At 43.3% G+C, this 16,078-nt stretch overlaps 1 protein-coding gene across 1 annotated transcript; it reads left to right on the forward strand.

The window, feature by feature from the left end:
- Window positions 1–274: 274 nt before the first annotated feature.
- Window positions 275–6,039, forward strand: LOC307126338 (uncharacterized protein F54H12.2-like; the record flags this gene model as incomplete). Its single annotated transcript, XM_079816802.1, has 2 exons — window positions 275–357; window positions 5,091–6,039. The coding sequence occupies 2 exons, from the start codon at window positions 275–277 to the stop codon at window positions 6,037–6,039; spliced, it is 1,032 nt and encodes a 343-aa protein (XP_079672928.1).
- Window positions 6,040–16,078: the final 10,039 nt, after the last annotated feature.

The following is a 16,078-nucleotide window of genomic DNA, read 5'->3' on the forward strand; positions in this document are numbered from 1 at the left end:
CAGCTGGGCGGTGAAGGCGTTGCTTAGGGAACAGGTGATCTTGGCTAGTTCCATGTGGTTGTTGTTCTGGCTTGAATCATGTGTCAGGAACCTTCTCAGAATCATGATTATTATTAAAAATAATAACAGTTCAATTGTCTTTGGTGTGAGGCAGTCTGTAATGCCTCGGAGACAGGCGTCCACATCTTCCCCTTGGGCAGTGGGGTTTGTCGTCTGCGACATGTTGGTACGCTGGGAGAAGAGACTGACACAGATCTGTGTGGGGTATAAGCCTATGTGTGGTGGAACAGCTAAGTGTCGTTTCAGTGATTGTACACCAATAGTGGCGTGTGGTGACGACTATGTGTTGGTCTCAGTGTAGACAGGTAGGCTAGTGATGTGAAGGCTTTGTCACTCAACTAGGTAAGGGAAAAAGAGAGAAAAGGGTTAAAACAAATCTCAATAGATTGAAACAATTTTCTTTCCACTTGGAGAATTTCTTTTTTTTTTTTTTTTTAGAAAATTCTATCAATGAAAAGCTGTTTCCAAATCGTGATGCGAGGACTATGTCACTCAGCTTAGTAAGGGAGGAAGAGAGAAAAGGTTAAAAACCTATTTCAATTGAAAGAAACAAAAATAACTTTCACTGGGAGAAAAAGTTCTTTTTTTTCTATAACTACTTCCTATCAATGAAAATCTTTTTTCAAAACAGAAACAATATTATTGTTTATGTTACAGAGTAAAATAATACGATAATAATGCTGATACCTCTTTCCTTAGTCTGACAGGATTGACGCCACACACCTTACAGGCGGACCGCTTACGCAGGGATGCGTTGAAGGCGACGGTGGCTCAACACTTGTCTCTGTTAAATGAACTTAGATATGTCAAAATTTTAAATTGCGTTTACAAATGCAGGGAAAGCATGGAGAACAAAGGAGGGTTTGATTACCAATCAAATGCCTACTGGTTTGTTTCTCTGGGAAGAATTATCTTTCTCTTTCTTTTAGAAGTGATCAATGATTCTTCCAGGCTTGTTCCCTATAAATATGAAGGATAAAATTGAATAGAGCAGGACAGAACAGGGAAGACGTGAGGAGAAGGGAGGAAAGCAAAGAGATCCGGCCCCACAAATGGCTCTGAAGCCTTTGTCTGACTACGAGTATAAAGTTGATAGTTGATGGTCAACTAATCACCCAAAATAAATATTTAGTCAATGAGGATTGTCTCTGATTTATTTTGAAACTCGTAGGAATCTGGCACTGTCTCCTATTGAGGCTCAGGTGCGTTGCTCCCACGCTAGGTTATCAAAAAGGGAAGTTAAATAAAGAGATAAATGAGTAAATAAAATAGAGTGGCTAAGTGAATAGCTACAATAGGAAGAGGGGATAAAGGAGGGTATAACGCAATAAAAAATAATGAATAAATGTGAGTCCAAAAGGTTTTGGTAATAGATATCAATTTAGTGGTTCACTTGAACTTCTAAAGTTCCAGACGAATACCTAAAGTAATTGGGTCTCAATGAGAAATTCTGAAAATGAGTAAATTCCAGAATAGTTAGAATAACTTTAAAATCATTTTACATGACTTTGAGGAATGAATCTTGAATTTTTCTTTCATTAAATTAAAACTTAACAATTAATAATTGCAAACCAGTATCTTTCCTCTTCGAGTAAAATGTAGGTAAAGTAACTAACAATTGTGAACCAATATTTCCCTTAAAGTAGAGTATAACGTAATGTATTAGAAAGATAAGAGAAAAGTAAGAAAGACCAACAGTGTACATAAAGTTGAGGTGTTTAAATGGTTAAATCACTTTAAAGTGACTCAAACAGACACTGCATTTACACGTATGTTAATACGGTTGATACCTAAAACTAATGCTAAAGCTTTAGCATTTAGGCTTCAATGTAAACAACTGCTTCGATTAGCTTAGCCTGTAGCTGTTAGCTACCGTAAGGTTTGTTTACAAATATGGCTTCGACGCACTGCGCATGCGCTGGGTTTATCCGGAAGCGCTGGTTGACTTCCGTGCCGCAGTCGTGACTATGGCGACAAACAAACGCTAGCGGCAAACATGTGAATTGCAGGCAGGGTAAAGTTAGGAGTAACTAGAAAAGTCAGCGCTTTTCACCCTGTAAAGTTACACATAAGTTTAGCACGTGCAATCGAGTGTATTACGTGAAACGTCGGCACATTTCATCAATGAAAATCAAAATAAGGAACACCACTCGCAGCTGGTGTTGCTCTGTGGGGCTTTTCACTCAGTTTGTTAAGAGTGAGATTAAACTTTACAGTTACAGTTCAATGTTACAGTTTTGCGCTGTAAATAGAACACTATTGATCTCGGCGGATCTATGTGCATATAGAACAACAGGTTTTCTTCTACTGTTGATTCTATCAATGTCAGCTTTACTTGGGTTCAAATCATTCTCCTTTAAATCACACTGGGACACGCAGTGTTATACGAGACGGATATACAAACCGGCAAGTTTTTAACTGTTTAACATTAGCACAGGGAAGATATAGCTCTTCGAATTACAGTGGAACACGCACTGAATTAATAGCTATAAATCATATAAGGCCGTAATAAATCGATCAAGGAACACGCTTGATCTGATCGCGCTGTGAGGAGATTATTCCTCGCAGGGTATTTCAATTAATGCAGTTTTAAGTTCGTTCAGTTCTCTGGCTGACTGATATACGTATAACGTTAGCTATTTAATGACACTGGAACACGCAATGACATCAATTCGGCTATAAACGAGGCATTCTAGAAATTAAGGAACACGCTTAATTCTTACCTTATCGTATAGTGTGAGATCTCAGATCTTAAATTACTTTAATGCAGTTTTAGAACAGGGACAGACTTGGGTTACACAGCGTTCCTCATTCATTCAACACAGCTTTCAAATAGGCGCGCGCGCAGCTTGCGTCACGAGCGCGCGCACACACAGACAGACGCGTCTAGCGGTCTGATCTCTCAAAATGTAATTCAAAGATAAAATCTCGATTTATATGCTTATAATTTAGGTTAAACTGCCAGCATTATTCTCCACCAATACTGTAGCGACTATGAGTCAGATAAAATAATAACTCAACGGGGAACTGAATTAAAATGAAAGACTCGAATGACACTATGTAGTATAAATAATTCAGAATTAATGTTTACACCTTAACTTATTCGTCCGCCGATATGTAAGGACTTAAAGGGGGCTCTGTTAAAGGGAAACATGTATATTTAGCTCAAATGAATGAATTTAATGAATTCATAGGGAATTTTGAGAGTCTATTTTACAGCCGAGCAAATGACTCTTCTAGCGTTCATTTGAACGGGCCGTAAATATCAACTCTGCAGCGGATATTAATATCCGAACAATAGTGAAACACTATTTAACAGCCAGGTAACTTAGATCGGCAGTTCAAGACATTAAATTGATAAGCACATAACACAAGAACAGTTATCTTTGAATACAAACGGAACTTTATTGATTAATCTAACACATCAAACTAATATCTAACATAAACACACACACTCGCACATTCACACGTTGCAGAAAGGAAGAAGGTGAGGAAAGAATAAGTTCTAAGAGAGAGAAATTATGAAATCCTAAGCAATCTATGCATTTATGAAACATGACCTGAAGAAACCATTGATCAGTAATTTAACCTCCTATCGTTTCTTAGGCAGGGTTATTACATTTGATCTAATGCACCAGTTCAGCTTGGAATCAAAAAGGCGTTACTTGCGTTTGGGTTTCGCATGTCGTCTGACAAAGGGGGATTCCCTTCTCCTGGCTGTACAGGGATTTTCCCGGATCTTTGATTCGCTGAAGGTCTGGTCGACGTCTGGGGAGGCCGAACACGTGGGGTGTTGGCGGCTGGATGAAAGTCTTGTGGGCGTTGTTTGAAGTTGGAGCGCGCTGTTAGAAACTCGTTGTTGAGAGACTTTTACGGCGAAACTTAACAGACCCGAGACTTAGCGGAAATAAAATAAACTTTAAGTAAAAGAAAGGAAAGTGAGAGAAAAGCAGATGGCCTGAATGAAATCGTTGTTAACCCATTTTCTCTGATGTTGGTCTGTCACGATCGTCAGATCGTCTCCTGGGAACTCCGTTCCGAACTCTCTCTGGTCATACTGCTAGGACTGAGCTCATCTCTGAACTGCGAACAGGCCGCGAACCAGCTCGAACCGAACTGGAACCGAACTTGAGCTGAACTCTGCACTGCTTCTGGTCTGAACTGTACAGAACTGTAGAGAACAGAACTGTGAACAGAACTGAGAACTGAACTTGAGAACAGAACTGAGAACTGAACTTGAGAACAGAACTGAGAACTGAACTTGAGAACAGAACTGAGAACTGAACTTGAGAACAGAACTTGCGAACAGAACTGAACTTTTCGTTCGTGTTCTGAGACTAAACTCAAACATTTGCCCATCCCCTGGATGGGTTCTGGCCAATTAGGCTTCAGGGGTGACTGTGTCTCCACCCCTCCCACAAAATTAGGTTATCTCTAGAATTTAGTTTCCTGCTCTTAAGCAGAGAGTAAATTTAGACCTAATTTCTTACTATAAGGACATGATCAATTCTATAAAGATTTCATTCAGCTCATCTGTTGGATTATACCCATACGAACGCACCGGTACCAAACACGATGCTTTTTCATCCACTCATTCAATAGTTACATAATTGCATGAATTGTGAGCAATATACATGCATGATAGTCATGTGTATTAGTTGTAAACACACTAACAAGTTATGTCGAAGGCTATTTGAATGAAAGTCCAATAATCAGTTATTTGATGTACTCCATAAGCTAACAGTTTCTGTGAGCTTACTCTGAGTTTTAGCTGTCACGTGGAGTTCATTTGCTGGTCATGCAAAGACAGAGGTCTGGTTGTTTCTTTGTCTTGTGACAACCACGAGCCTTTTGTCCTCTTTTAACTGAGTTTGGTGGCGAGTCCATAGGAAGTCAGAACTAGTAGCTCCGGGCAGAAACAAGCCCCCATCTCCCTCGTGATGAATTGTGCTTTGTTGAAAAGGATGTTAATTTGATCGAATCATTGGAAGATTAACTCATCTATATGTCTGCGTCCATAATTGCTACAGCTGTATCATCGAGAGTCTGATCAACTACGGTAAAGATACGTTGGAATCTGTCTTCAGCGCCGGATTGTTCCATAAAGACACGGCGGGTCATATGGACGTTCAAGACCCGGCAGGCCATAACGCGGGGTTGACAAAGAGATCAGGCTACACCAGCGAAAGCAAGGAGGTGGAACTACTAGCCCCCATACACAGCGATATATTCTTCCAAGAGAAACTTATGATAAATGGGGTGGATATCAAGATACGCCTAATTCAAGCAAAAGATGAATTCTGTCTGATGAGGGCCGACGATGTGGCTTACAAATTAAATATAGTGGCCGCATCCCTATTTGTCAAGAAAGTTACTGTATCACCGCCGGTGAGACTGGCTCACGCCCAGACGTTGCTCTCGACAACTGCCAAGTACCCTGTCGATAGGGTCAGTCTAAAATCGTTCTCCATACCGGCCGGCTCTCGTGTTTCGAATCAGGAAAATCTGTTTTTAGGAACACTGCCAAAGTCTATCGTCATTGCCATGGTCGACAACGACGCATTCACCGGTTCCTACGCAAAAAATCCATTCGCGTTCAAACACTATGACCTTGAATTCTTAGCCGTCTACGTTGACGGACAACAGTACCCGGCCAAGCCTCTACAGCCCAATTTCGAAGCTGGTTTGGCAGTACGCGAATATTATCAGTTGGTGATGACGACCGGGAGACATCTTAAAGACCAACCGCTCTGTTTCGGCAGGAATGATTTCCTGAACGGATACACGCTTTACGCATTTAACCTCACGCCCGACGAAGAGTGCGGTCAGCACATTTCCCTGATCAAGTCCGGGAATATCAGAGTCGAAGCTCGTTTCAGAAAACCGCTGCCGAATACCATTAATTTAATTGTTTACGCGGTATTTGACAGCATCATTGAATTGTCTAACCGCCGACAGGTACTCATAGACTACTATTGAGATGAACACGCTGCAACTCACCGCCATCATGGATAAAATTACCTGCAGGACTCATTTTCTCGGCGTTCTACCGAGCGATCAACTACCCGAAAAACCCATAAGGATCTTACCGTCGGCCTGTATCGTGAACACCGACCCTGCTAGCATGCCGGGGGAGCACTGGGTCGCCGTTTATTTAACCCAAGACGGGGGCGCGTGTTTTTTCGACAGCTTCGGCAATCCGCCCAACAGCCATCGCTTTCCAACCAGCATCAATGACTTTCTAGCAGCCAACGGTACCTACGTATTATATTCGGAGAGACGAGTCCAGGATTATTCATCGGACACCTGCGGTCAGCACTGTCTGTTTTTTCTATATCATCTAGCTAGAGGATACGGCTATGACCATGTGATGAAACTATACACCGATGATTATATTAAAAATGATAAAATGGTGTCCCTATTTGTGAAGAGATTAAGACCGTATGTTTGTATTGATACAATGTTGTCCTGCGTTCACTGCGTGCAGACATGTCTGACATATAAATAAATAAAAATCTTGAAACCATTATATTTTTTAATCGTCTTTTATTTAATCATAAGATACATATTAATGTACATACAAAATGAAAGGATTCGTTAAAATTCCAACCATTGTCTTCGATCGATAGTCGGGGATTTAAACACAGAGTCTTCGGACTCTGGAAACACCGAGCGTGATTGTCTTCGTCCCCTTTTGGAAGGTCTGACACGGGGTGGGCTGGGGGTGTCGGGTTTACTCTTTAGAGATTTAATGATGCTCCTGACCTGTTGATTCGGCACTGTAGAAAAAGGGATGTTTAATTCGGCAAAGGCGTGTAGAAACTCTGACCATCCTACAGGTCTCCGGTTATCCCGAACCTTTTGCGGTGCCGTGACATTTTTTAACAAATCGACCATGTGTGAGCCTTGTACGGCTTTACCCCTGAACACAAACTCCCCCGATTCGTTCCACGCGCTTAGTCCTTTAGCTTTAGACATCTTGTCTAATATGTATCTGCTGTTTTTCACACTTCTCGAAGGTACATTCTTCAGAACTTCATCCACCACATGCTCCTCAGCACCGTTGTCATCTTCGACGCTAGCCGCGGTCGGTACTTCATCTTTAGGCGCGGTATCGGGGAACGACTGCGTTAAAACTCCGCTCTCCCGATCGCTTTGTTTAACGATGGTCAAAAACCTGCTCAGGGTATTTGTGTAAAGTTTTGCTTTTTCGTACGGGTTCAAATCAGTGCGGAGTAAGATATTTCTCATGGCGCCGTCCAAATCGTTTTCCACGCTCTGTCGAATATTCTCGCGAACATTTTCGGTTCTCACCTTATCCAGTTGATGTTGCGGGACTAAATACATCTTCTCGGCGTACTCCATCCTATCTGTTTGCTATCAAGCTCGAAAGAAAGGGTACGGCGACGCTCAGGAGCGGTAAAAGGAATCCACCCTTCTGGTTGAAGACTCGTTTCTTTGCCGCTATCCCGATTTTTTTATCGGCTACAAATTTAATTTCGGCTTTTCTCTTTCTCAGTTTTCGGTACTGTTGTGGATTGACCGGAATCGTCCCGTAGAGGATGTTGAGCGCCACTTCACACAACGATAAAATGAATTCGTCGGACGCCGATTGTAGAATAAGACGCCTTTGTTTAGGAGATGCTTTATGTAGCATTTTTAACACCGGTAGATGTTTACAAAGTCTGGCGGACATGGTGATTTGATCACGTTCTTCTTCTTTTTTTTCGGGATGTAAACCACTTGACGGTCGGAAAGCAATCCTGTTCTGAGGCGGTACTGTTCAGGAGTTTTTGCTTTATAGTCTATCATTATGTAGCGAAAGGTTGGTTGACCGCATCGTGATAACACTCCATAAAGTATTTTGTGTTTCCGGGGTACATTTGGCGTCCCAGCATCGCTACTTGATTGACGTCCCGAGGATTTTTAAACAGGATCATATAATTGGCGTTTAAGCTGATGGTTCGGCTGGATTTACCCTGTACAAATAAATTTTGCACTATATAAATAGCGCTGAGATTACGGTGGTGCACGTACTGCGTAAAAACCCTTTGAAGCTCCAAATTGGCGCTAGCTTGCTGCATCAAATCATCCACGATGAGAAGATTTGTTTTAGTGACAGGTAACAAATCATCATCATTCAGACTCTCTGGTATTCCTTGCACAAATTTAATGTTGTACAATTTAAGCACATCATCGTACAAAGGTTGCCAACAATCATACAACCAAACAATGTTTTCAATTTTCTTGGAAATTAAATTCAAACCTTTTTCCAACAAAAGTTTCACAAAATAAGACTTTCCAGAATTCGATGGCCCGGAGATAACACAACTAAATGGATGTTGAAGTCTGAAATCAAAATCGGAAGCATCCATTGATCCTCTATGCATCATCTGATCAGTAGCCATAAGGGGTCGAGTTGAACCCCCTCTTTTTCAAAATACTCGCGAATGTAAGTTTCTTTCTCAGCGCCCGTAACGACATTCGACGGGTACCCCGACGCTTGTTGTTTCAAACGCAAAAATGTTTTGACGTATTCGACAAACAATGTGTCTGACCGTTGTGGAAAATGCCAAACCTCGTCAATCTTGGCTACCACATAACCCTTCTCGATGGCTTTTAAAAGCTCAATGGATACCCAGGACCCGGAGAGTGATCTTTCCTCATCCGTGTGGGTACAGCTCGTGGTCTGGTTTTGATTGTGAGCGCAGGTTCGGCATAACGGAAACATGAGTTTTCCTTGACATCTGTAAGGGAGAACCGGATGCAGTAATTTGCGGGGAGGGTACACGGTCGCTTTGATGAGTCCGTAATAATTTTCAATCGGTTCAAAATCTTTGAAAATGATTTGGGGGTGTTCGATCGGGTAGCTTTTCCTAGCCTGGCAGAAGGGGTAGAGGCTGGTGAAATCGAGATACCTTATCTTCTCATCTCCGCTCACTTTGTGATAGAGTTTATAAGCGTTCGTGCGGCCGCCATACAAGGTTTCTCTTGGGTTCAGTCTCTCCGGGGCTGAATAACCGGCCATAAATTCTATCACAGAGGGATCGGTCTTTTTCATTTTGGTCCATTCACATTCCCAAAGAACCTCGACTTGTAAACCGTACGCGTTCTGCAGAATTTCGATCTTATCGTCAAACTCTCTCCTGAGAACCCCATAGGGTACCCCCGACAAGGGGTGTGACTCATGGGGTGCAAAGCGGCAGCAGTGACCGTGGAAGATGCACCCCGCGTATTCTAACCCGTGCTGCACACCGTCTTGCTGGTAGAAGCCATCTAAAAAGTACTTACCGATCGATACTTCACCGTGGTTTACGGCGTGGTGAACATCCACGTTTCGAGTCTTTTTGACATACTCGAGCCATTCGATCGAGCCACTTGAGTAGGACTTATTCTGATGGATGTACGCGTTGTTGTGCGTGAGAGCGAGAGTGTTTCTGCCGAGATAATGGGTTTTGAAGACCCCCATCGAACAGCCGGGGAGCGTGGTGAACCCAAAAGGGTCAATTTCGGTGCATTCTAGGAACGCCTGACGGTATTTCATACAGCCTTCGCGTAATAAGACGACGTCGTTAACCCCGTATGCGTACAGTTCCTGCCTGAAGTCAAACTCCTCCCCCTCAACCGTGCTGTACCATGCATCAAACTTTTCACGGTCTTTATCCGACATGTTATCGTAGTTGTAGAACTTTTTGTCGGGGTATGGTCCAACATAGTTCTCGTTTTCCACCCTGTTGAAAAGATGGGGGAAGTAGCCTTTTTCAATCGTCGTCGTCAAGTCTAACGCCGCAGGCATTTTGGCAAGGGCCATTGGAAAAAATGAGTAGCTATCGATGTATCGTTGGCCAAACGATTCGTCGTACGTGTAAATTAATTTACAGCCTTGCATTATGACCTCAATCGCAATCCCGGCTTTGCAAAAATACTCGAGAATCAGAAAGGAGTCGAATCTGGAGGCGTAATGAGCTATGAAGCAGTAGCCATTATATCGGGGTTTTCTGAAGCGGTTGATTAGCTTAGCGATGCAGTCGGTACCCTGCGCCGTAAATTTCTTCCCTTTGAAAGTGATTGCGCAAACAAAATTAGCCACGTGGCGCCCGTTTTCGTAACGCGTTTCAAAATCGTAGAAAATATATTTCTCGCATGGCTCCTTAGGCTCTAGGGGCTGTATGAAACATTGGTGCGCCCCGTGTTCCGTCAGATGTTCTCGACAGTGGACGCATTTGTCCGTCGGGCATTTGTGTTTTGCTTTCTTGTCACCCGCTTTAACGTAGTAACGCAGCCCGCATAGTTTGCAGTATTTGATAATATCACAGGAGGGGGATTCTTGACCGGGAGGAGGGTTCTTTTTATGCATTTCGAAGCAATAGCTCGATTTACAGTAGCGCAAACAATCGGGACAATGTATGGGTCTTTTAGGGAACCTGTGACATTCGGCGTCAAAACAGACATTGCAGACGTGCTTGCATTGGTGGTCTCTGAGGTTGCTGTAACTTTTGTAACAAAATTGACAGACGTATGGCGAACCTAAGAAGCCTGTCAGATTCATGATCATATAATAGTGATTATCATGTAGATAGAGGAACACCGTTTTGGGGTGGGGTTCGTCAGAATTTTTGTACGTTTCTAAGACCATGGCATTCGATCTGTGAAATACAACGATTTTAATGCCTAGCGCTCGTTCAAACGAAGCTATGTCGCTAAGAGCGATTCGGTCTTGAATTGAGAAGCCGACGCTGTTTTGGATGACGGCAGCCAGTTTTTCTAACTCGCTCTCGGGTAGCTGGGGGTTAAGAAAACGAGCGAGACAAATAGAGAAGCACAATTGATTTGACAAATTTATGGGGCAGAACAAATTCGTCTTTTTTCTTTTGATTACCTGATCAACGGCCAGATCTGTAAGTTTACGTCGTCGACCGCCTCCTTGTCTGTTCATGGCTACGGTAGCGTCGATCTCGACGGCGTCGTCCGATAATAACAGCTGATTGCTCTGTAAAACTCTTTCAAATTGATCCATAAGCGAATTCACATCATAATCATTACCGGGGGCGAGAACACCGCTGATGGGTGTTTGTAGAGTGGGTGCTGACATGGTCATATTGATTACGGGTGCATCGTGGCCGATTTCTCTAGCGAAGGTGACGATCTCGCTCAGCATGCGATGTAATGAAGTGTGACAAGAGGCCAAATCTGTAGAGTTAATCTCTCTCAGATTCATACTCCTTCTCAACGACACACTGTTGAAGCGTGGTCGCGGTAAAACGTGATATCCGTTAACGAACCCGCCTTCTCGGATCAGCGTATCAATTTCCGTACGGCTTAATCGACTCTGTCTGTTAGGGTCAGTCTCGCGTAAAGCGTCAATATTACCTGATGGGGGGGTCGTGCTGCTGGTAGATGGCTGTGGAGTATCATCAGCGTCAGGGCGCTCTGTGTCGTCGCAGTCAGGATCGCTGTCGGTACATGCAGGGGGTTGATTATTTAAAACACCACCGTATTGTACAACATGATTGTTGTCTACGCTTAGCACGTGATCGTACAAATTAATATTTGAATTTACGGCTAATTCAAAAAGATCCAAATTAGCGTCTACGCTCAGAACTGGATCGAACAAATTAATATTTGGATTTTCAGCTAATTCAAAAAGATCCAAATTAGAGGGGGATTGCGAAGATTCTAGATTAAACAAATACTGTTCTAAAGAATCCGGAAGCCGACTTAGCATTTCAATTTCGTCCGGTGACAGTTCTGCGTCGTCGTCTGAGCAAAAGCTTTTTGACCCATCCATTTTAGATTTCAGACCAAAACATGAAATATTACAAAATCATAAAGAGTATATGGAATAAATCAATACATGATAGATGAAGAAAAAATAAAATAAAAATAACAGAGTATATGTAATATAAAAAAATCAATACATGATAGATGTAAAAAACATGCATACATAAAACAAAATTACAGAGTATCTGGAATATAAAAATCAATACATGCAATACAAAAGTTTAATGGAATAAATCTATATTGAATTAACGGTAACGTTCCATCTATGAGGATGAGAATAATACGAATTTACTCGTCTATTGCATTAGCGATGACGCGAAGAAAGACTAGAATTTCGCGACAGAATTCAGCGATCAAACGATCGGATTCAGTGGACCTGCGATCGCTTCTATCAAATTCCTGATAGATGGTGGATCTCAGGGTTTGAAAACGACGAAATAGTCGATCAACCGCATTTTGAATGAAGCGATCCTGTACGTCCAATCGTCCGCGTGTCTCAAGGTGATAGGCGCGAGCCTGGCCCGCCAATGCGGCGGATCTGCGACGGTCTTCGATGCGTGCTTCACGAAACTCACTAAGTAGCGCGGTCAGATTGCTGTCTATTCCATCCAATTTATCACTCAGCTCAATGTATTTATTGTCAGAATCAACCTGGGTGTTGCGAAACTCTTGACATAATGCCTCTATTAAATTAGTATCGGCGAGTGGCTCGTCAGCCGGGCGATGCTCTGCTGACACTTCTTCAACGTCGATGTCTTCTTCTTCCGACGGAGTTTGGGTCGCTTTCGTACTTGTCCAAGTGATGCGTCGAGGTGTATGCCAGCTAGTCATGTGGTCGGGGGTATAACCCGACCCTGCTGCGGTCGGGGCTATAACACAAAAATTGTTATGGTATGATTCAATTTGTGTTTAAATGAAAATAATAATGTAGATAGTCTCACCATAAAGAAATACGCTGTCAAGACTCGGCGCAGGACTGCTCGGTGGGGTCGGACAGAAAGTTTTCCTGTCAGGACTGTTTTCAGGACTGATTGACGGGATAAAACAAAACGTTTTTCTCTCAGGACAGGCCGGTGAGGTAGGACGATCGGTTTTTCTACTCTTCTTTCTCAAAGGTTCACCGCTGGGTCCAGCGACCTGGTCTAAAGCAGAGCCGGCAGGAACTATTTGATCCGCAGCGTGCTTCGGGGTGGGGTCAGGCCCGTCACCATTATTCTGTTGAGCGGTGTCAGTCAGTGGGAAGCCGGGTTGCGTGATAAACTGAATGAAATCTAAAATAAATAAATAAATAAATTAGATTTTTCATAAATGTTAAGAAAAAAAAAAAACACAATGTCGGCGATGGGTCTTGTTTTACCATCAGACGCACTGTCTGCTTCAACCAGCTGAGGGCTCACTGTGAATGAAAAAAAAAAAAAAAGAGAGACAATTTTATTTTATTTTTTATTATTTATTAATTTTTTATTATTTATTAATTTTTTTTTATTTTTTTTTATTTATTTATTTATTTTATTTATTTAATTTTTTATTTATAAAAGAGCAGTCCTCACATGCATCATTGCTATCGTGAGCGTCACTTTCAACATTCGAACCTGTGAGGCAAAAATCCTGTTATGAATGGAAACATTTGTGAGTCGCTTTATATGCATGTCTGATGACAGATGCTGGAAAAAATCATTAATTTTCTAAATGTTATTTCACCCCGGTGCTCTAGGGGTGCAATTACACCATAACTGGATGTAGTTTTAACTCCGGGACACTGGGTGGCACCGGAGAGCATGCCATTGTGTCATAACTGGATGTAGTTTTAACTCCGGGACACCGGGTGGCGCCGGAGAGCATACCATTGTGTCATAACTGGATGTAGTTTTAACTCCGGGACACCGGGTGGCGCCGGAGAGCATACCATTGTGTCATAACTGGATGTAGTTTTAACTCCGGGACACCGGGTGGCGCCGGAGAGCATACCATTGTGTCATAACTGGATGTAGTTTTAACTCCGGGACACCGGATGGCGCCGGAGAGTACCCGTAACAGTAACATGCTGTGTTGAAGACACTGGCTAAACTCAAGCTTTTATGTTTTTTAAAATAATCTGCAACTATATCAAAAAACAGATCGATCGCCTTGCGAAACAGATAGACATCAAAACTAGTTTTTGATATACGATATCATGCACATTTAAGAGCAGTTAGCACCGTAGCACGCGCTGCTAAGCTAAACCATGCATTCCTAACAAGGGCGGTTCTGAGTCATGGGGGGACCGACAGTAACGCGATGGTGTTTTAATAAAAAATACACGGATAACGCTACGACGGGGAACCGATTTAATGCATGCAGACTTGAAAAATATACATAGCAAACAGAATCGTAGCATAGCTGCTAACTGTCTTGGGACACTTCCTGTTATGGGGAGGTCTGTCTTTTTCATAATAAAAGCCACGGGGCCTCGTATTGGTAAAAACAACAAGAAACATTACGTATTGCTTTATGTACAGAAACAATAATAATTAATACATCATTACGGTAGAACAATCCTGCAAAACATTTATATTAAACGGATATGACTAAAAAAATATCTTTTAGATGGAAAAACAATAGCCATGATTAAAGCCATCATGAAAAAAATAGATATTGCCTGACAACGATTGTTTTTTAAAAATAAAACACTGTACCCCAAGCATGAATGACTAAAATAGACATTTTTCCTGACAAAGATTGTTTTTAAAATAAAACAATGCTTCAGAAAAACAGTTTTCCATGCATAAATGACTAGAAAACATCAATAGCTTCAAACAATAATGTCGATTTTTAGTTATAGCTGATAGACCAAAGATGACTCAATGATTAAAACACTGTACCCATGCATGAATGTTTAAAACATCATTAACTCAATGCTAATGTTAGTTATAGTTGATAAATCACATCAATAGCACATTGCATGTTTAAAGCATCATTGTATAACGTCTCGGTTACGTATGGTAACCCTCGTTCCCTGAAGGAGGGAACGGAGACGTACGTCGGTAATAACCGACGAATTGGGATCACTTCAGAGAGCCCCTATCAGCTTCGAGAACTTAAGAACAGGCCAATGAACAATTGGCGTGCGAGATTTGCATCTCGCGCTCCGCCCCGCGCCGCGGGTATAAACAGGAAGCGAGAGCATCGCACTGACGTTTTTCACAGAGAAGCCGAACCAGTGACCCGGCCAACAGTGATGGAAGGGACTGTGGCGACGGGACGTACGTCTCCGTTCCCTCCTTCAGGGAACGAGGGTTACCATACGTAACCGAGACGTTCCCTTTCAGTCGGTCACTACGACGTACGTCGGTAATACCGACGAATTGGGATCCCTATGGAAAGCGCCACAGTTACTACCACTACCAGCGCCCAGCGAGAGCCCCTCAGACCCCGTTCTGAAGCGGGCGGGAAGATTCACGCTAGAAGAGTCATACTGCTGTTCCGCAAGACCCATTCAGCAGACTTGATTGCATAACGCTGGGAAAGCGTGCCCGAAGGACGCTGCGAGAGCCACATCATGCCCGGAGGGAGTTACCATGTGGAGAACACGTATGGGCTGGCCATGGGCAGCACAACATACGGAGTCCCAGGGGAGGCCCCGGCCTAATGCAGGCGGGGGACGACACCGTACTGAGACGGCAGAGAACTCTGCCAAGGGAAAGACACGAGCTCGCCGTAGGGAGCTGTACCGTGGAAATACACGTATGGGACCGCCGTAGGGGTCACGACATACGGAACCCAGCCTGACACAAGTTCCACCAATGCATACGAGTGCCAGACCTGGCGTCGGACGCTCCGCAACATCCGACTGCCGAGGGGTGCGGAGGACTCAACAGGGTTCGCCTATCCTGGGGAACTCGACTGGAGAAAATAAGCGCACGTATCCGTTCCAAGGGAAGGGAATGGCGCAGCAAGCCGACACTAGAACGGGCACTTCAGTGAAGCTGACTATGGGAAGCGAGCACACGAGAAGCCACCGGCTCTACACGCAGGCTATAAAACCTAGCGAACGTGTTGGGTGTCGCCCAGCCCGCAGCTCTACAAATGTCTGTCAGCGAGGCGCCACGAGCCAGCGCCCAGGAAGAAGCTACACCCCAGGTGGAGTGAGCTCTAACCCCGAGCGGGCAGGGCACGTCTTGGGATTCATACGCCAAGACGATGGCATCCACTATCCAGTGGGCCATCCTCTGCTTGGAGACAGCCTTTCCCTTCTGCT

This window comes from Gobio gobio (genome assembly GCF_949357685.1).
Source record: "Gobio gobio genome assembly, chromosome: 5".
Lineage (NCBI taxonomy): Eukaryota > Metazoa > Chordata > Actinopteri > Cypriniformes > Gobionidae > Gobio > Gobio gobio.